This window comes from Coregonus lavaretus (genome assembly GCF_964263955.1).
Source record: "Coregonus lavaretus genome assembly, chromosome: 6".
Classification (NCBI taxonomy): Eukaryota; Metazoa; Chordata; class Actinopteri; order Salmoniformes; family Salmonidae; genus Coregonus; species Coregonus lavaretus.
In genome coordinates, this window is record NC_139993.1 from 24,144,691 (window position 1) to 24,164,349 (window position 19,659).

General features: G+C 43.0%; 1 protein-coding gene across 1 annotated transcript in view; it reads left to right on the forward strand.

Annotated features, from left to right (window-relative positions):
• Positions 1–19,659, forward strand: part of pex5la (peroxisomal biogenesis factor 5-like a) — a gene marked incomplete at both ends in the record, with an annotated part of 291,726 nt that overhangs the window by 250,387 nt on the left and 21,680 nt on the right. Inside the window, one exon of the mRNA XM_084163646.1 lies at positions 18,172–18,288. Coding sequence (XP_084019772.1) covers positions 18,172–18,288 — 117 coding nt within the window. The remainder of the gene's footprint in view (positions 1–18,171; positions 18,289–19,659) is intronic.

Genomic DNA, 19,659 nt, shown 5'->3' on the forward strand with positions numbered 1-19,659 from the left:
ACTAGCACGCTGGAGAAGTGTGCTCTTTATGGATAAATCCCGGTTTCAACTGTACCGGGCAGATGGCAAACAGCGTGTAAGGTATCGTATGGGCAAGCACTTTGCTGATGTCAATGTTGTGATAAGAGTGCCCCATGGTGGCGATGGTGTTATGGTATGGGCAGGCATAATCTACGGACAGCAAACACAATTGCATTTTATCGATGGCAATTTGAATGCACAAAGATACCGTGACGCCCATTGTCGTGCCATTCATCCGCCACAATCACCTCATGTTAAGCATGATAAATGTCGCAAGGATCTGAACACAATTTCTGTAAGCTGAAAATGTCCCAGTTCTTCCATGGCCTGCATACTCACCAGACATGTCACCCATTGAGCATGTTTGGGATGCTCTAGATCGACATGTACGACAGCGTGATCCAGTTCCCGCCAATAACCAGCAACTTCGCACAGCCATTGAAGAGTGGGACAACATTCCACAGGCTACAATCAACAGCCTGATCAACTCTAATCGAAAGAGATGTGTCGCTCTGCATAATGCAAATCATGGTCACACCAGATACTGACTTTAAAAAATATATATACAGTGAGGGAAAAAAAGTATTTGATCCCCTGCCGATTTTGTACGTTTGCCCACTGACAAAGACATGATCAGTCTATAATTTTAATGGTAGGTTTATTTGAACAGTGAGAGACAGAATAACAACAAAAAAATCTAGAAAAACGCATGTCAAAAATGTTATTAATTGATTTGCATTTTAATGAGGGAAATAAGTATTTGACCCCGCTGCAAAACATGACTTAGTACTTGGTGGTAAAACCCTTGTTGGCAATCACAGAGGTCAGACATTTCTTGTAGTTGGCCACAAGGTTTGCACACATCTCAGGAGGGATTTTGTTCCACTCCTCTTTGCAGATATTCTCTAAGTCATTAAGGATTTGAGGCTGACATTTGGCAACTCAAACCTTTAGCTCCCTCCACAGATTTTCTATGAGATTAAGGTCTGGAGACTGGCTAGGCCACTCCAGGACCTTAATGTGCTTCTTCTTGAGCCACTCCTTTGTTGCCTTGGCCGTGTCTTTTGGGTCATTGTCATGCTGGAATACCCATCCACGACCCATTTTCAATGCCCTGGCTGAGGGAAGGAGGTTCTCACCCAAAATTTGACGGTACATGGCCCCGTCCATCGTCCCTTTGATGCAGTGAAGTTGTCCTGTCCCCTTAGCAGAAAAACACCCCCAAAGCATAATGTTTCCACCTCCACGTTTGATGGTGGGGATGGTGTTCTTGGGGTCATAGGCAGCATTCCTCCTCCACCAAACACAGCGAGTTGAGTTGATGCCAAAGAGCTCGATTTTGGTCTCATCTGACCACAACACTTTCACCCAGTTCTCCTCTGAATCATTCAGATGTTCATTGGCAAACTTCAGACGGGACTGTATATGTGCTTTCTTGAGCAGGGGGACCTTGCGGGCGCTGCAGGATTTCAGTCCTTTACGGCGTAGTGTGTTACCAATTGTTTTCTTGGTGACTATGGTCCCAGCTGCCTTGAGATCATTGACAACATCCTCCTGTGTAGTTCTGGGCTTATTCCTCACTGTTCTCATGATCATTGCAACTCCACGAGGTGAGATCTTGCATGGAGCCCCAGGTCGAGGGAGATTGACAGTTCTTTTGTGTTTCTTCCATTTGCCAATAATCGCACCAACTGTTGTCACCTTCTCACCAAGCTGCTTGGCGATGGTCTTGTAGCCCATTCCAGCCTTGTGTAGGTCTACAATCTTGTCCCTGACATCCTTGGAGTGCTCTTTGGTCTTGGCCATGGTGGATAGTTTGGAATCTGATTGATTGATTGCTTCTGTGGACAGGTGTCTTTTATACAGATAACAAACTGAGATTAGGAGCACTCCCTTTAAGAGCGTGCTCCTAATCTCAGCTCGTTACCTGTATAAAAGACACCTGGGAACCAGAAATCTTTCTGATTGAGAGGGGGTCAAATACTTATTTCCCTCATTAAAATCAATTTATAACATTTTTGACATGCGTTTTTCTGGATTTTTTGTTGTTGTTATTCTGTCTCTCACTGTTCAAATAAACCTACCATTAAAATTATAGACTGATCATTTCTTTGTCAGTGGGCAAACGTACAAAATCAGCAGGGGATCAAATACTTTTTTCCCCTCACTGTACATCTGTGACCAACAGATACATATCTGTATTCCCAGTCATGTGAAATCCATACATTAGCGCCTAACGAATTTATTTCAATTGACTGATGTCCTTATATGAACTGTAACTCAGTAAAATATTTGAAATTGTTACATGTTGCGTTTATTTTTGTTCAGTGTAGATTGTAGCCCAAAAAAGTTTGGACACTACGGTACAGACAGAATTTGGTACATCGGTAGTACCGACTTCAGACGTGTCCCGTGAAGCAAAATGGAGAACACCATCGTGTTCGTGAGAGTCTCAGCTTTACATAGTGGGGTAATATTAGTTTATTCGTTTCTAGCTCAAACCGTTTAGACTCTACAGACATTTTCGATTTTCGGGATGTCTCCTGTTCTGACAAACAATGCTGTAGCTCTGCCACCTTCCACCGCAGATGCGGAAGGCTGACATCGGCGGATGTGGTGGATTGAGACGCAGCCCATGCAAAACAGATATATCCATCTTAAAACAGACAGATTTTGATGGGGATTTTTTATCATGCTAATTATATTGACAGGCACGTCAATTGACTTTAGTGGGATAATGGGTTGTAAAATGTGTTGCACAGCAAACAGTGAACTCTTTATTACTGCTTTGAAGTAGCTTTGAAGTCTTTTGATGCCTAAAATCTGATGCCTAATGAAGTCTTTTGATGCCTAAAATTTGATGCCTAATGATCTCAAAACTATTATGCACGTAAACAACAGAAATAAGCCTCGGCCCACGATCATTAGCATTCAAAGTCCTTGTCCATGGGTTGAATTGACTCTCTACACAACATTCCATAGCAACATATCAGTAGCAATCCATTTCTAGCGATAAAAGACTAATAGACACCCTCTCCTTCACTGAATTCTACAACAAGCCACTGTCATGCTATATCTCAATTCCACTACCTTCCAACTCCCACACCATCTTCGCTCCACCTGAGGCATCCCCTCCCATTTCATCACACACCGAGCAAGTGAGGTTTCACATCATGATCTAACAGGCAATTTGTCTCAACGTCAGCAGCCAATTAGGGAGGTGGCACTCACCTCCGGTGGCCAAACTGTGGACAGGGCGCCCGCCACCCACCTGGAGAGAGGAAAGCAGAGCAGGCAAACACATGCTAGCACATGCACCTTGCTCTATCCCCCTCTGAGGTGCTAAGGCACCCACTTACGCTGCACGGTAATGTACAGATGAGCTCCTCGCTGTGGAAAACTCAATAACACACAGGAGACTACTCCTTTTCTAGCTCTATGTTTGGACTTCTTTGAAAGGGAGACAGCTAGGAATCATGGGCCCAGTCGACTGGAATAGAACTCTACTATGGTGATCAGCAGGGTACAGTGGGAGCATCAAAAACATAAATTACAAACAACAACTGTATTTGCAGTGACAGCCGGGGCTGTCTACCAAGAGCCAGGATGCTATTCACAGAAAGTACTGTAGTCCTACTTTCTGGGTCAGGATGAATAGAGTAGGGAAGGAAAGAGAGAGTGTTCTACACTGTCACCATGTCATGTTATTGCTCACCCCAGACTTCATCCAATCAATGACAGTTATGGATGATTATCTGTCTTTACTAAATGTTTGTGATGTGGTCTGTTAAAGGCACACAATGTACTGTGCCATTGTGTTATATTGAATTTGAAAGAATATTCCAATCCAGATGCACTCTGATACAAAAACAAGCATTATGTAAGGTCCACACTATGACAACTATCTGATGACTGTCGGGGAATTGAACACACAAAGTCAACAACAGTGCCTCTGATTCTCAGGCTAACAGCTTGCGTTTGTATGAAGCTAACAATGCTCTTTACCTCCCACTGCTGCCTCTTCATTGGTTCAGTCAGTGAGGCATTCGTCTGGTGGCTGTGATAATGAGCCTTGACCTTTGGAACTTGCCTTGTTGACCTGGTTTCATGTAGAGCTATCACAGGTGTCTTCCAATTATCCTTAATTGTCAAGGCCAAGCACAGAAGTAATTATTCACTTAAAGGTTAACTTCACCGCTAGACACTATTTGGTGGTGTTTTTCACCATTCTCCCTACATAATTGAGTGATAAGAGGTGTTTCAGACATAATTATGCGCCATAGCGGTATATATTTTTCTACGACGGGAAACTTCATTGGTTGATTGAGCCTGCTGTCTGATCTAAAAATAAATGTTTTGTAGCAATTATAGTGGCCTTTGTGTTTCGCCGATTGCGCCGTCACGCTAGCAGTGAGTAGATATGGTTGTCTTTGTTCAATAGTCATTGGACTTGTCTCAATCTGCCATGACATTGCAGGATTTCTAGGTTGACTCATTTTCCCTGGGAGCACTACTTCCTTGTCCAATTGTGTTCCCACCCTTGAAGGCAGGCTTTTCAAAAAAGGGGCCGTACTAGTTTCTACAGGGTCACGGGAGCTATGTTACCGTGCACTGTCTGAGATGGCTAGCTAAATAAATAAGTACAATGGCTGCTTCTGTTTCCTCTTTCCAAGAAGAGCTGGACGACTAAACAGTTTCTGATGTTCTTTTACATACTAACATAGGCACATACTGCCCTACTCATTTGAGTTCTTACTGGAGAGGGTCACTACAGACTCCATGGAACGTGTGTGTGACAGACCATCGAAGTTTCAATGAACATATGGATAGAGGTGTGCTGGAAACGTTCTTCAGAACCTCCAAGATCAACTGGTGGCGGCAGCCTAGACCAGCTGGACCAGGAGGGCAAATGAAAATCAAGTTGTTTTGCTGCGCTAGCTAGCAGTATAGCTAAGTTCTCTTTTCACACAAGGCAGTGTTGTTCAGTACAATATCATTTTGTGATCGATTCGACCATAACGGGGCTTGCTAGTACCACTACAAGCCAAGCTAGCCAAGTTGACCTAGCTAGCTTTGTTTGCAATACCCAAAATGTAATTTTGCTTAATGTTATAGCTAGCTAGCTTACCTTGCCTCAGTGCATCTCATTAGGACAAGGGGCTAAACTGGAGAAATGTTTTGATGATGAAGAGTGAAGGAATAACTTAGATTTTACGACTCAATCTTTGTTGTAGCTAGCTAAAGTGTCTGTGAAAAATTTAAAAATAGTAAAAATTGTATAAAAGTGTATATATTTATATCTTATATTTCATTGTTGACAGCCAGTAGACACCATGTTTACATTGGAGAAGGTGACGCATTTAAATTATGTTGTGCAATGTAAGTTGTTTTCCTTGTTGGGATATATTTGTTGTCTTAAGGGGGAAGGTGTTACAGGTTTTAGTTTTTCCATTTGTGTTTTGAGGTTGGACTTTAGCTTGTTAGCACACAGGGCACACCGATTGGTGTCACCTCACTAGTCAGTATGTGTTACACCTGTGCTGATTGCCATCTCGTTAGTGGGAAGGTGTTTCACCTGTGCTGGCCCAGGTGCTATTTAAGTGGCTGGCCCAGTGCGCCAGTTGTCTTAATAGATGCAGAGGGTTAAAGCCTTTAGTTGGCGCGCCCTTTTTTGTTATAGACAAACAATCCATCTGATTTCCCCAATTTTGTATTTTGGTTTGCTTCCTGTCTTTAAGTTTGGTGTGGATTTTTATTTTTGTTTGCCTCTTCTTGGGCAAATTTAGTGGACGCTCATGGTGGGTGTCTTTTAGGTTCCAGTTGTTGTTGCTAGTCAACTTTCAGTGGACACCCCATTAGTCTTTCAGAACCCCACCTGTTTTGTTTTGGTTGTCAGTGACTTTGTTAGTTTCCTCCTCCTGTTTAGCAAAATTGGTTTTTCTTGATGGGGAACGTAACAAAATAATCTGCATTGTGCTGCTGCAGTAGGAATTCAGACAGAATACAGACAATGATTGACCATGAAAGTATAATGTTTTTGTCATTCTTAGACAATAACGCTTGGTGGCCTATAGCTGCTTTTTGGTATTTGTTCTACAGGTGCAGCTCAATAAATTAGAATAGTGGAAAAATTAAGTAATTTCAATAATTCAATTGACAAAGTGAAACTCATATTGTGGATTAATTACACAAAAAGTGAAATAGTTCAAGCCTGTATTTGTTTTAATCTTGATGATTACGGCTTACAGCTCATGAATACACCAAATTCAGTATCTCAGAAAATTAGAATATTGTGAAAAAGTTCAATATTGTAGACTCAAGGTGTCACACTCTAATCAGCTAACTAACTCAAAACACCTGCGAAGGTTTCCTGAGCCTTTAAATGGTCTCTCAGTCCAGTTCAGTAGGCTTCACAATCATGGGGAAGACTGCTGACTTGACAGTTGTGCAGAAGACAGTCATCAACACCCTCCACAAGAAGGGAAAGCCTCAAAAGATCATTGCTAAAGAAGCTGGCTGTTCACAGAGTGCTGTATACAAGCATATTTACATTTACATTTAAGTCATTTAGCAGATGCTTTTATCCAGAGCGACTTACAAATTCATGGAAAATCGAGTGGAAGGAAGAAGTGTGGTAGGAAAAGGTGCACAAGCAACAGGGATAACCGGAGCCTTGAGAGGATTGCCAAGCAAAGGCCATTCAAAAATGTGGGGGAGTGGACTGAGGCAGGAGTCAGTGCATCAAGAGCCACCACGCACAGACGTATCCAGGAAATGGGCTACAACTGTCGCATTCCTCGTGTCGAGCCAATGTCAGAAGCGTCTTACCTGGACTAAGGAGAAAAATAACTGGTCTGTCGCTCAGTGGTCCAAAGTCCTCTTTTCAGATGAAAGTACATTTTGCATTTCATTTGGCAATCAAGGTCCCAGAGTCTGGAGGAAGAGTGGAGAGGCACAGAATCCAAGTTGCTTGAAGTCGAGTGTGAAGTTTCCACAGTCAGTGATGATTTGGGGAGCCATGTCATCTTCTGGTGTTGGTCCACTGTGTTTCATCAAGTCCAAAGTCAACTCGGCCATCTACCAGGAAATGTTAGAGCACTTCATGCTTTCTTCTGCTGACAAGCTTTATGATTTCATTTTCCAGCAGGACTTGGCACCTGCCCACACTGCCAAAGGTACCAATACCAGGTTCAATGACCATGGGATTACTGTGCTTGATTGGCCAGCAAACTCGCCTGATCTGAACCCCATAGAGAATTTATGGGGTATTGTCAAGAGGAAGATGAGAGACACGAGACCCAACAATGCAGACGAGCTGAAGGCCGCTATCGACTGAATGCATGTACAAGAACATACTTTTCAGAAGGCCTACATGTCTGTATTCAATTTCCTTTTTTCACTGGTCTTATGTCATATTCACATTTTCTGAGATACTGAATTTGGGGTTTTCATGAGCTGTAAGTCGTAATCATCAAGATTAAAACAAATACAGGCTTTAACTATTTCACCTTTTGTGTAATTAATCCACAATATGAGTTTCACTTTGTCAATTGAATTATTGAAATTACTTACCTTTTCCACAATATTCTAATTTATTGAGCTGCACCTGTACATGGGGAAAAGCTAGGCACAGGACACCAACTCCCCTTGCCTGCATGTGTTGTTGGGGCCATTCGAGCAATTCAAGAGAAGATGTGAATGGTCCATAACAACAATCTCGCCTTGTATCAAAGTGACTCTGAACACCTGACTGCACCCCCCAAACAGACCATATCATATGCAAGTAGTCCCTTTGTAGAACTGTAGTATTTATTATAGGCATTAGTATACTTCTCTTCTACTGTATACATTGCCATAACTGTTGCTGCATGCTGCTGTGTAAATTAACCTGTCTCCAGAGCAAATCAACTTTGTCTTGAATACAAGCCATGTCTACTTATTTGTATATTGACACACTAATCTGTTTTATTGAAACATGTTTACTTGCCTCCAAATGAAAGTTGAAATGATACACCAACTCCCTGCATCATTTGTTTTAGCAGTAAGATTGTAGCTAGTTACTGCCAAATACATTTCATGAATATCACAATGAATTGATCCAGAAGTTGACGTCAACACTATTGGTTTCTGATGCAGTTGGAATCATTTAGACACTTGCAAAAAACAAACTTTATATCAAACTCCATTATATACATATGTACAAGAGCTAGCAATATCTATACCACAATGCAGTTGTGCGCATACTAGGCATTCTATATTATACTATAACATCAGTCTAACTGAAAATGTACGTTGTGTTGGCTTTATGTTCCAGACCGGGTCCGGAATGTTCTTTAGCTTGTGAACCTCGTCTTGTGTTTGGCAATGGCAGCTGGTCTGGCAGAACTTAATGCACTCCATGAACTTGGACTCAGACTATACACTTTGGCTCATGCCAGCCCCGTGCAGTCTTCCTCTTCCAAGTACAATAATGTTGAGCTTGTTCCCGGCTGAAAGCTTTCATCCAATGGGTCTACAGCACAGGTGTCAAACTCATTCAACGGAGGGCCGAGTGTCTGCAGGTTTTTGCTCCTCCCTTGTATTTAATTATGAATTAAGGTCACTAATTAGTCAGGAACTCCCCTCACCTGGTTGTCTAGGTCTTAATTGAAAGGGGGGGGGGGAAACAGCAGACACTAGGCCCTCCATGGAATGAGTCTGACACCCCTGGTCTACAGGATCTGTGTTACTAAAGCTGGTGTCAAGGTCATCAGCAGCAGCAGGATTAGTCTGTAGGGCATACACTAGTCAGTGATTAGCCAACATTTTACTATTTTGTCCCCATCAATACACACTCAAGGTACTATATCCACCCATCCCCCTCGTGTCAATAGATCATGCTGACTAACCTTCACCCACAATACAGACACCAGTCAGTCACCCACACCATCCCCTCCTTACTAATAACTGCTTTTCTCCAATTTAGACTTCACGCTTTGCATAAACAATCAACTAAGCCTCCATAATACAGAAAACTACAGAAGTTGTAGCCTAATTTTAAACACACCAACTTTGACAACAAGACATGGAACATGTTTATGCCTAGCTCCAGTATATTTATTTGCTCATCATGGAGTCGTGGAAAGATTTAGCAAGAATGACTTGCACTAGTTCCTGGTGCTGCGCTTGATGTTGATGCCGCTGCAGATGTTGATGGGATCGGACTCTGTAAATAGAACACATACATAGCCCAGACAAGTTAGCCTCTGGGTCGTTAATTAGCTAACGGTAGGCTGTAGCTAATGTAACCTAAGGTAGCTAAAGTTAGCTTGCAAAGTTACAAACCACATCGCCAGATAACAGCTGGCTAATTACATTGATTTGCTTTGGAATTATTTGGAATTATGAAAGCTAGCTAGATGAATTTTGGTTTAGATAAACAAATGTAGTTCGCTAGCTAGTTACCTCTGCTCAACTTCTTAGTAAGGTAACCAATTAAATGTTACCCCAGCAGCCTGGGCTTGCTTGTAATTTGTACATCCAGGTACTGAGCACCACACCGTGACTAAACTTTACAGTTGTTGTCGTCACAAAAATATAAATAAATTGTTCTTCACAAGCCGATGTTCTATGAAGGGGTGGCTGGTCCAGTGATTAACGTTCGCTACCTGTTGACACCCATTCTCAAACGGATCCACCTCGACAGGTGCGGTACCACGTCCTGAAATCGCTATGAATTCTGAGTAACACTTTACAGTAAGGTTCCATTTGTAAAGGGTTTATAAAGGGGTTATAATTACGGTTATTTAATCATTTGTAAATGCATTATAAACCATTAATAAATGGTTATATCGCATTGGTCAAAATAGTGCAATAACTGGTCAGTGTTTGCCAAATAGTGAGCCAATATTTCCTTCGTTATTAACCATTTATAAATGCACACCAATAATGTCTTGAGATGAAGCCTTAATTCCTGGAATAAATAAGTGTACTAATGCATCATCAGGGTTTCAAACGTGGGGCAAGACACCAGTGGAGGCTGCTGAGGGGAGGACGGCTCATAATAATGGCTGGAACGGCGCTAATGGAATAATAATGGCATCAAACCATGTGTTTGATGTATTTGATACCATTCCTATAATGGCGCTCCAGCCATTACCACGAGCCCTTCCTCCGCAATTAAGGTGCCACCAACCTCCTGTGCAAGAGACATTATGGGAGTTAACCATTGGTCTGAAAACCAACCAATTCTGTTCCTGGGACAAAGCAACGATGCATTACACCCAAAAATGAGAAAATAACTATTGTTTAACTGTGCAACCATTGAAAATAAGGTTGCATGATGGTACATAAGGGTTCAATATTATACACATTTGTAAGTGCATTTATAAATGGTTAATAGCTGGAGGTAAATAGTGACTAACTATTTGGCAAGCACTGTATGGCTAGCACACTATTTAATGGTTTATAATGCATCTACAAATGATTAAATAACTAACGTAATTACAAACCCTTTACAAATAGAATCTTATGGTAAAGTGTTACCAAATTCTGGATATTGTGGTTTGCTTAAAACCAGGAAACGCAGATGGCCCTTTTCTACAGGTGAGATGCAGAAACGTTCGTATTTGCGTGTAGTTAGGAAATTCTCTATTTTCTTATGACTTATGTCCAATCAGAGACCCGAACATGATCTGACACATTTTGTTACATTACAGCCTTATTCTAAAATGTAATTGTTTTTTCCCCCCTCAATCTATACACAATACCCCATAATGACAAAGCAAAAACAGGTTTTTATAAATTTTTGCTAATTTATTAAAAATAAACATATCACATTTACATAAGTACATAAGTATTCAGACCCTTTTCTCAGTACTTTGTTGAAGCACTGTTGGCAGCAATTACAGCATTGAGTCTTCTTAGGTATGACGCTACAAGCTTGGCACACCTGTATTTGGGGAGTTGCTCCCATTCTTCTCTGCAGATCCTCTCAAGCTCTGTCAGGTTAGATGGGGAGTGTTGCTGCACAGCTATTTTCAGGTCTCTCCAGAGATGTTTGATCGGGTTCTGGCTGGGCCACTAAAGGACATTCAGAGACTTGTCCCGAAGCCACTCCTGTGTTGTATTGGCTGTGTGCTTAGGGTCTGAGGTCCTGAGCACTCTGGAGCAGGTTTTCATCAAGGATCTCGCTGTACTTTCCTCCATTCATCTTTGCCTCGATCCTGACTAGTCTCCCAGTCCCTGTCGCTGAAAAACATCCCCACAGCATGATGCTGCCACCACCATGCTTCACCGTAGAGATGGTGCAAGGTTTCCTCCAGACGTGACGCTTGGCATTCAGGCAAATGAGTTCAATCTTGGTTTCATCAGACCAGAGAATCTTGTTTCTCATGGTCTGGGAGTCTTTAGTTGCCTTTTGGCAAACTCCAAGCAGGCTGTCATGTGCCTTTTACTGAGGAGTTGCTTCCTTCTGGCCACTCTCCCATTAAGGCCTGATTGGAGGATAGCTGCAGAGATGGTTGTCCTTCTGGAAGGTTCTCCCAGCTCCACAGAAGAACTCTAGAGCTCTGTCAGAGTGACCGTCGGGTTCTTGGTCACCTCCCTGACCAAGGCCCTTCTCCCCAATTGCTCAGTTTGGCCAGACGGCCAACTCTAGGAGTCTTGGAGGTTCCAAACTTATTCCATTTAAGAATGATGGAGGCCACTGTGTTCTTGGGGATCTTCAATGCTGCAGACATTTTTTGGTACCCTTCCCCAGATCTGTGCCTCGACGCAATCATGTCTCAGAGCTCTACGGACAATTCCTTCGACATCATGGCTTGGTTTTTGTTCTGACATGCACTGTCATCTGTGGGACCTTCTATAGACAGTTGTGTGCCTTTCCAAATCATGTCCAATCAATTGAATTTACCACAGGTGGACTCCAATCAAGTTGTAGAAACATCAAGGATGATCAATTGAAACAGGATGCACCTGAGCTCAATTCCGAGTCTCATAGCAAAGAGTGAATACTTATGTAAATAAAGTATTTCTGTTTTTTATACAGTGGCAAACATTTCTAAAAACCTGTTTTCGCTTTGTCATTATCGGGTATTGTGTGTAGATTGCTCAGAGAAATTTTTTTAATCAAATCAATTTTTATTGGCCACATGCGCCGAATACAACAGGTGCAGACATTACAGTGAAATGCTTACTTACAGCCCTTAACCAATAGTGCATTTATTTTTAACAAAAAAGTAAAAATTAAACAACAACAAAAAAAGTGTTGAGAAAAAAAGAGCAGAAGTAAAACAAAATAACAGTAGGGAGGCTATATATACAGGGGGGTGCCGGTGCAGAGTCAATGTGCGGGGGCACCGGCTAGTTGAGGTAGTTGAAGTAATATGTACACGTGGGCAGAGTTAAAGTGACTATGCATAAATAATTAACAGAGTAGCAGCAGCGTAAAAGGATGGGGTGGGGGGGCAGTGCAAATAGTCTGGGTAGCCATGATTAGCTGTTCAGGAGTCTTATGGCTTGGGGGTAGAAGCTGTTGAGAAGTCTTTTGGACCTAGACTTGGCACTCCGGTACCGCTTGCCATGCGGTAGCAGAGAGAACAGTCTATGACTAGGGTGGCTGGAGTCTTTGACAATTTTGAGGGCTTTCCTCTGACACCGCCTGGTATAGAGGTCCTGGATGGCAGGAAGCTTGGCCCCAGTGATGTACTGGGTCGTATGCACTACCCTCTGTAGTGCCTTGCGGTCAGAGGCCAAGCAGTTGCCATACCAGGCGGTGATGCAACCAGTCAGGATGCTCTCGATGTTGCAGCTGTAGAATTTTTTGAGGATCTGAGGACCCATGCCAAATCTTTTCAGTCTCCTGAGGGGGAATAGGCTTTGTCGTGCCCTCTTCACGACTGTCTTGGTGTGTTTGGACCATGATAGTTCGTTGGTGATGTGGACACCAAGGAACTTTAAGCTCTCAACCTGTTCCACTACAGCCCCGTCGATGAGAATGGGGGCGTGCTCAGTCCTCTTTTCTTCCCTGTAGTCCACAATCATCTCCTTTGTCTTGCTCACGTTGAGGGAGAGGTTGTTGTCCTGGCACCACACGGCCAGGTCTCTGACCTCCTCCCTATAGGCTGTCTCATCGTTGTCAGTGATCAGGCCTACCACTGTTGTGTCGTCGGCAAACTTAATGATGGTGTTGGAGTCGTGCCTGGCCATGCAGTCATGGGTGAACAGGGAGTACAGGAGGGGACTGAGCACGCACCCCTGAGGGGCCCCCGTGTTGAGGATCAGTGTGGCAGATGTGTCGTTACCTACCCTTACCACTTGGGGGCGGCCTGTCAGGAAGTCCAGGATCCAGTTGCAGAGGGAGGTGTTTAGTCCCAGTATCCTTAGCTTAGTGATGAGCTTTGAGGGCACTATGGTGTTGAATGCTGAGCTGTAGTCAATGAATAGCATTCTCACGTAGGTGTTCCTCTTGTCCAGGTGGGAAAGGGCAGTGTGGAGTGCAATAGAGATTGCATCATCTGTGGATCTGTTGGGGTGGTATGCAAATTGGAGTGGGTCTAGGGTTTCTGGGATAATGCTGTTGATGTGAGCCATGACCAGCCTTTCGAAGCACTTCATGGCTACAGACGTCAGTGCTACGGGTCGGTAGTCATTTAGGCAGGTTATCTTAGAGTCCTTGGGCACAGGGACTATGGTGGTCTGCTTGAAACATGTTGGTATTACAGACTCAATCAGGGACATGTTGAAAATGTCAGTGAAGACACTTGCCAGTTGGTCAGCACATGCTCGGAGTACACGTCCTGGTAATCCGTCTGGCCCTGCGGCCTTGTGAATGTTGACCTGCTTAAAAGTCTTACTCACATCGGCTACGGAGAGCATGATCACATTGTCATCCGGAACAGCTGGTGCTCTCATGCATGCTTCAGTGTTGCTTGCCTCGAAGCGAGCATATAAGTGGTTTAGCTCGTCTGGAAGTCTTGTGTCACTGGGCAGCTCGCGGCTGTGCTTCCCTTTGTAGTCTGTAATAGTTTTCAAGCCCTGCCACATCCGACGAGCGTCAGAGCCGGTGTAGTACGATTCAATCTTAGTCCTGTATTGACTCTTTGCCTGTTTGATGGTTCGTCGGAGGGCATAGCGGGATTTCTTATAAGCGTCCGGGTTAGAGTCCCGCTCCTTGAAAGCGGCAGCTCTACCCTTTAGCTCAGTGCGGATGTTTCCTGTAATCCATGGCTTCTGGTTGGGGTATGTACGTACGGTCACTGTGGGGACGACATCATCGATGCACTTATTGATGAAGCCAGTGACTGATGTGGTGTACTCCTCAATGCTATCTGAAGAATCCCGGAATATGTTCCAGTCTGTGCAAGCAAAACAGTCCTGTAGCTTAGCATCTGTGTCATCTGACCACTTTTTTATTAACCGAGTCACTGGTGCTTCCTGCTTTAGTTTTTGCTTATAAGCAGGAATCAGGAGGATAGAGTTATGGTCAGATTTGCCAAATGGAGGGCGAGGGAGAGCTTTGTATGCGTCTCTGTGTGTGGAGTAAAGGTGGTCTAGAGTATTTTTTCCTCTGGTTGCACATTTAACATGCTGGTAGAAATTAGGTAGAACGGATGTAAGTTTCCCTGCATTAAAGTCCCCGGTCACTAGGAGCGCTGCATCTGGATGAGCGTTTTCCTGCTGATTTATGGCCTTATACAGCTCATTCAATGCAATCTTAATGCCAGCATTGGTTTGTGGTGGTAAATAGACAGCTATGAAAAATATAGATGAAAACTCTCTTGGTAAATAGTGTGGTCTACAGCTTATCATAAGATACTCTACCTCAGGCGAGCAAAACCTCGAGACTTCCTTAGTATTTGATTTTGTGCACCAGCTGTTGTTTACAAATATACACAGACCGCCACCCCTTGTCTTTCCGGAGTCAGACGTTCTGTCCTGCCGATGTAGCGTATAGCCCGCTAGCTGTATGTTATCCATGTCGTCGTTCAGCCACGACTCGGTGAAACATAAGATATTACAGTTTCTAATGTCCCGTTGGTAGGATAACCGTAATCTTAGGTCATCCAATTTGTTCTCCAATGATTGAAGATTGGCTAATAGGATTGATGGAAGAGGCAGTTTACTCGCTCGCCGTCGGATCCTTACAAGGCACCCCACCCTACGTCCACGATATCTCCGTCTCTTCCTCACGCGAATGACGGGGATTTGGGCCTTGTCGGGTGTCTGTAGGATATCCTTCGCGGCCGCCTCGTTGAAGAAAAAATCTTCGTCCAAATACGAGGTGAGTAATCGCTGTCTTGATATCCAGAAGCTCTTTTTGGTTATAAGAGACGATGGCAGAAACATTATGTACAAAATAAATTACAAATAACGCGGAAAAACACACATAATAGTACAATTGGTTAGAGGGCTGTAAAACGGCAGCCATCTTCTCCGGCGCTGTTCTGTTCAGTGTTCCATTTAATCCATTTTAGAATAAGGCTGTAACGTAACAAAGTGGAAAATGTCAAGGGGTCTGAATACTTTCCGAAGGCACTGTATGTTAATAACATATAAATGGACATATACAGTGAACGAGCAGCGGTGAAATTTCCCTTTAAGAGATGAAATAGCAAAATAGCTTTCACTATCACTCTCTGGCTGGGACAGTGAATCAGAAAGCAGCCGAGTCGGTTGGTACAGATGTTGAATCTTAATTTGACCCCTTTCATCGCTAGAGGACAATAATCCTGCAGCAGGAGGATTTTAATGAATATTAAATATTTAGAATCGCTGCCTGAGGGAAGATGGAAGCGGTGTTTGTAGGCTATAGAATAAAATATACTGAACAAAAATATAAACACAACAATTTCAACGATTTTACTGAGTTACAGTTCATATAAGGAAATCAGTCAGTTGAAATAAATTCATTAGGCCCTCATCTATGGATTTCACATGACTGGGCAGGGGCGCTGCCAAGGCATAGGCCCAGCCAATCAGAATGAGTTTTTCCTCACAAAAGGGCTTTATTACAGACATAAATACTCCTCAGTTTCATCAGCTGTCCAGGTGGCTGGTTTCAGACGATCCTGCAGGTGAAGAAGCCGGATGTGGAAGTCCTGGGCTGGCATGGTTACACGTGGTCTGCGGTTGTGAGGCCGGTTGGACGTACTGCCAAATTCTCTAAAACGATGTTGGAGGCAGCTTATGGTAGAGAAATGAACATTAAATGATCTGGCAACAGCTCTGGTGGACATTCCTGCAGTCAGCATGCCAATTGCACGCTCCCTCAAAACTTGAGACATCTGTGGCATTGTGTTGTGTGACAAAACTGCACATTTTAGGGGCGGCAGGTAGCTTAGTGGTTAAGAGCATTGTACCAGTAACCGAAAGGTCGCTGGTTCTAATCCCCAAGCCGACTAGGTGAAAAATCTGTCGATGTGCCCTTGAGCAAGGCACTTAACCCTAATTGCTCCTGTAAGTCGCTCTGGATAAGAGCGTCTGCTAAATGACTTATTATTATTATTATTATTGTCCCCATCACAAGGTGCTGTGTAATGATCATGATGTTTAATCAGCTTCTTGATATGCCACACCTGTCAGGTGGATGGATTATCTTGGCAAAGGAGAAATGCTCACTAACAGGGATATAAACAGATTTGTGCACGAAATTTTTGAGAAAGAAGCTTTTTGTGCGAATGGAACATTTCTGGGATCTTTTATTTCAGCTCATGAAACATGGGACCAACAATTTACATGTTGCGTTTATATTTTTGTTCAGTATAATAAGGTGTCAGTTCAAGTAGCCTATGCAGGCTACAGCGCATCTCATGTTACTATAATATTATATTATTTTGATAGCAGGCCTGATCCCAATGACTCGCCTGCCCCCGCATGAAGATAAAGAGAGCTGCACATTTTCAAGGAATCACGAGGCTCATTTGAATTTCCTGATGCAGCAGGAAAATTCTCCCTGACAAGAGTGATCAAGTTAATTATTAGTATTATTATTATTAAGATCCGACATCTGTAGCCTAAAGTGTAAAATTAGTCTTGGCAGGAATTTGATTGGCAAGGCTGAGACACGTCGAAATGCACTCTTTTGGGGTTTCTGGAGGTGTCTGCAACGTTTGCTCTTTGAAAGCAGTCATCTTTCTCACTTTTCTCATTGCTCACTGGCCCATGGAGTTATCGACAGTGACACGCTTGGAGGTCTTTGGCCTAATGCTGTACCTTAGCTGTGAGGTGAGGGCTAATAGACTCAGCACAAGCACTTCCCATGACCTGTTTCTGTCCAAATGAAGATATTCAATACTTGCCTCAATTTGTAACAAGCATCTGATGTAATTTGTGTTTTGTGACTGTCCTAACTGAAAAAGTACTTTAACTCCCATTTTGCCATGATACCAAAAAAGAATAACTACCAAGACAGTAAATCAAGAGACACATGGTAATGCAGTATTTGCCCAATTCCGACTATAGGATAGAAACTAAAGGATAGATCTCACCAGAATGAAGTTCTTTGCATCCACTTGATTTTCATTTGAAGGCACTTTGCGATCCATAAAATAATTTGGAGAACAGAAAATCAGCAGTCCTTTGAAGGGTTGGACCTACTAGCTAGAATCACAACAGTAACAATCAGCACCTGGAGAATGACCCAGACCAGAAAGCTTCCCTCTTTCAAACATCTTTCCCTTTATCAAGGAATGATCGAGCAATTGAGTTCCATCCTCCCACTCAAAACCATGACAAACAATTGGTCAGCATTACACCACTACAAATACAAGGAGGTGTGACCTAAGGAAAAGGTGTGGCCTCCATACCTGCTAGTTTGGTATCAAAGGATATGTAGTTATAACGCCAATCAAGGTGGCTGTTTGTTGTGTCTAGAGCTTTGCACATACACTGCAAATTCCTGGACATCAATTCATCAACCGAAATGTCAACAACTGAAAGGTCAAAGGTCAAGCACATTTTTGACATTTGAGCGCTGCCTTTGCATGCAATAGTGATGAGTCATCAGAAGTCCATACATTACACAACCCGCCAATGAATGAGCGAGATGGACGTGACATTTCTGTGGCAGGGGGATGCAGCATTCTCAAAGTATCAAAGCTATCAGTCCTCTGTTTACTAATCCGCCCACTTTTCCCTTTCTCCCTCCCTCAAAACACCATCCCTCCACAGTCAGACACAGAGTTCTGGGACAAGATGCAGGCAGAGTGGGAGGAGCTAGCGCGACGGAACTGGTTAACGGAGAACGAGCAGGCCCAGATCCCCTCCAGTGTGTCGCCTCACGAGAAGGTTACTATTTTCACCTTAGTACTCTGTCTAGATACCCTGTTTAGATGCCTGTTATTTGTTTCCTTCGCATGTGGACATGTTCTACTTAATGAAAGGGAAATATAGCCTATGAACTTGATGATATACAGACCGCAATGGGGGTCTTTTAAGTTTGTAAGTGAGTGCTTCCATAATGTTAGACACAGATCAAAATGTACTGGGGGGAGGGGCTAGTCCGACTCAAGGTGTCATAAAAAAAGGCACCCCCCTCGCCAAAGCTTCTAATATTTTCACATGACCCTCCCCCTGTAAAATAAATTTAACACCCTCGACCCTCATAGAATTAACTCCAAATAATGTTTACGACCACAAATAACAATAACTGTCGCGACCCTGTGTTCATAAACGTCGAGATGAACCTTGCCACTTCAGCATGCCAGTCGATGCCACGCAGGGCTACAGGCTAGGGTAGAAGGTTGAGGGTTCGCCGACCACCACAGACGAGCTCAATCTCCCTGCCTGTTTCATTACACTACGATCAGATCCGGCTGCAGACAATGATCAGCTAAAGGGGAATCAGATTTTCAACATTTTCCATTTTTATAAATTATATAAAATATATGCAACACATTTCCCACCAACAGGTTTCTGTGCCAATGCACCACAACCAATAAAAAAAGCATACCGTCTTCAGACACTTCGATATCATGGTTTGCGTTTTCAACACCAAAATAAATAGACTATGTCAATCTCGACAAACAGAAAATACATCCCTCCCTACCTTGTAGGCTTACCCAGTATTCGAAGGCTTCTCCGAATGTCATTAAACATTTTTGTGTTTTGTAACAGATGTCTCTTTACATTCATCAACTAGCCGCTGCACAGTTTGGATTGATTTGATTTGATTTGTCAGTTAAAAAAATACATATATACACAAATATTTGTTTTAAGTGACCGGGATTGCACAATAAAGTCGAGGACTTCTATTGTGGTCCCAATTTTTTACATATATACATATAGAATTACATAGATAGACATATTACAGAGAAAGAGATGAAAACATGCTCTACCTCCAGATAAGTATGAGGAGGGAGTTTAAGTACAATTCTTACAAGCTTGTTTGGCTGGTAGCTTATTCTTTAGATGTTTGTGGCTGCTGGTGAACCATGATGTGCAGGCATAACCAAAGTGACACTGGACTAGCGCACTTGCCAGAGTCTTTAGGGTGTCTATAGCTAGGTTTCCATCCAATAACAACACATTTTCATGTGAATATTCTAAAATCTTCATAAAAACAATATGCCATTTAAGAGTTTCCTTTAGGAAAATGTGGTGCTGGACAACATGACAGGAAGATTTTAATTTACAGGACATTTGAGAAATTGTATGGAC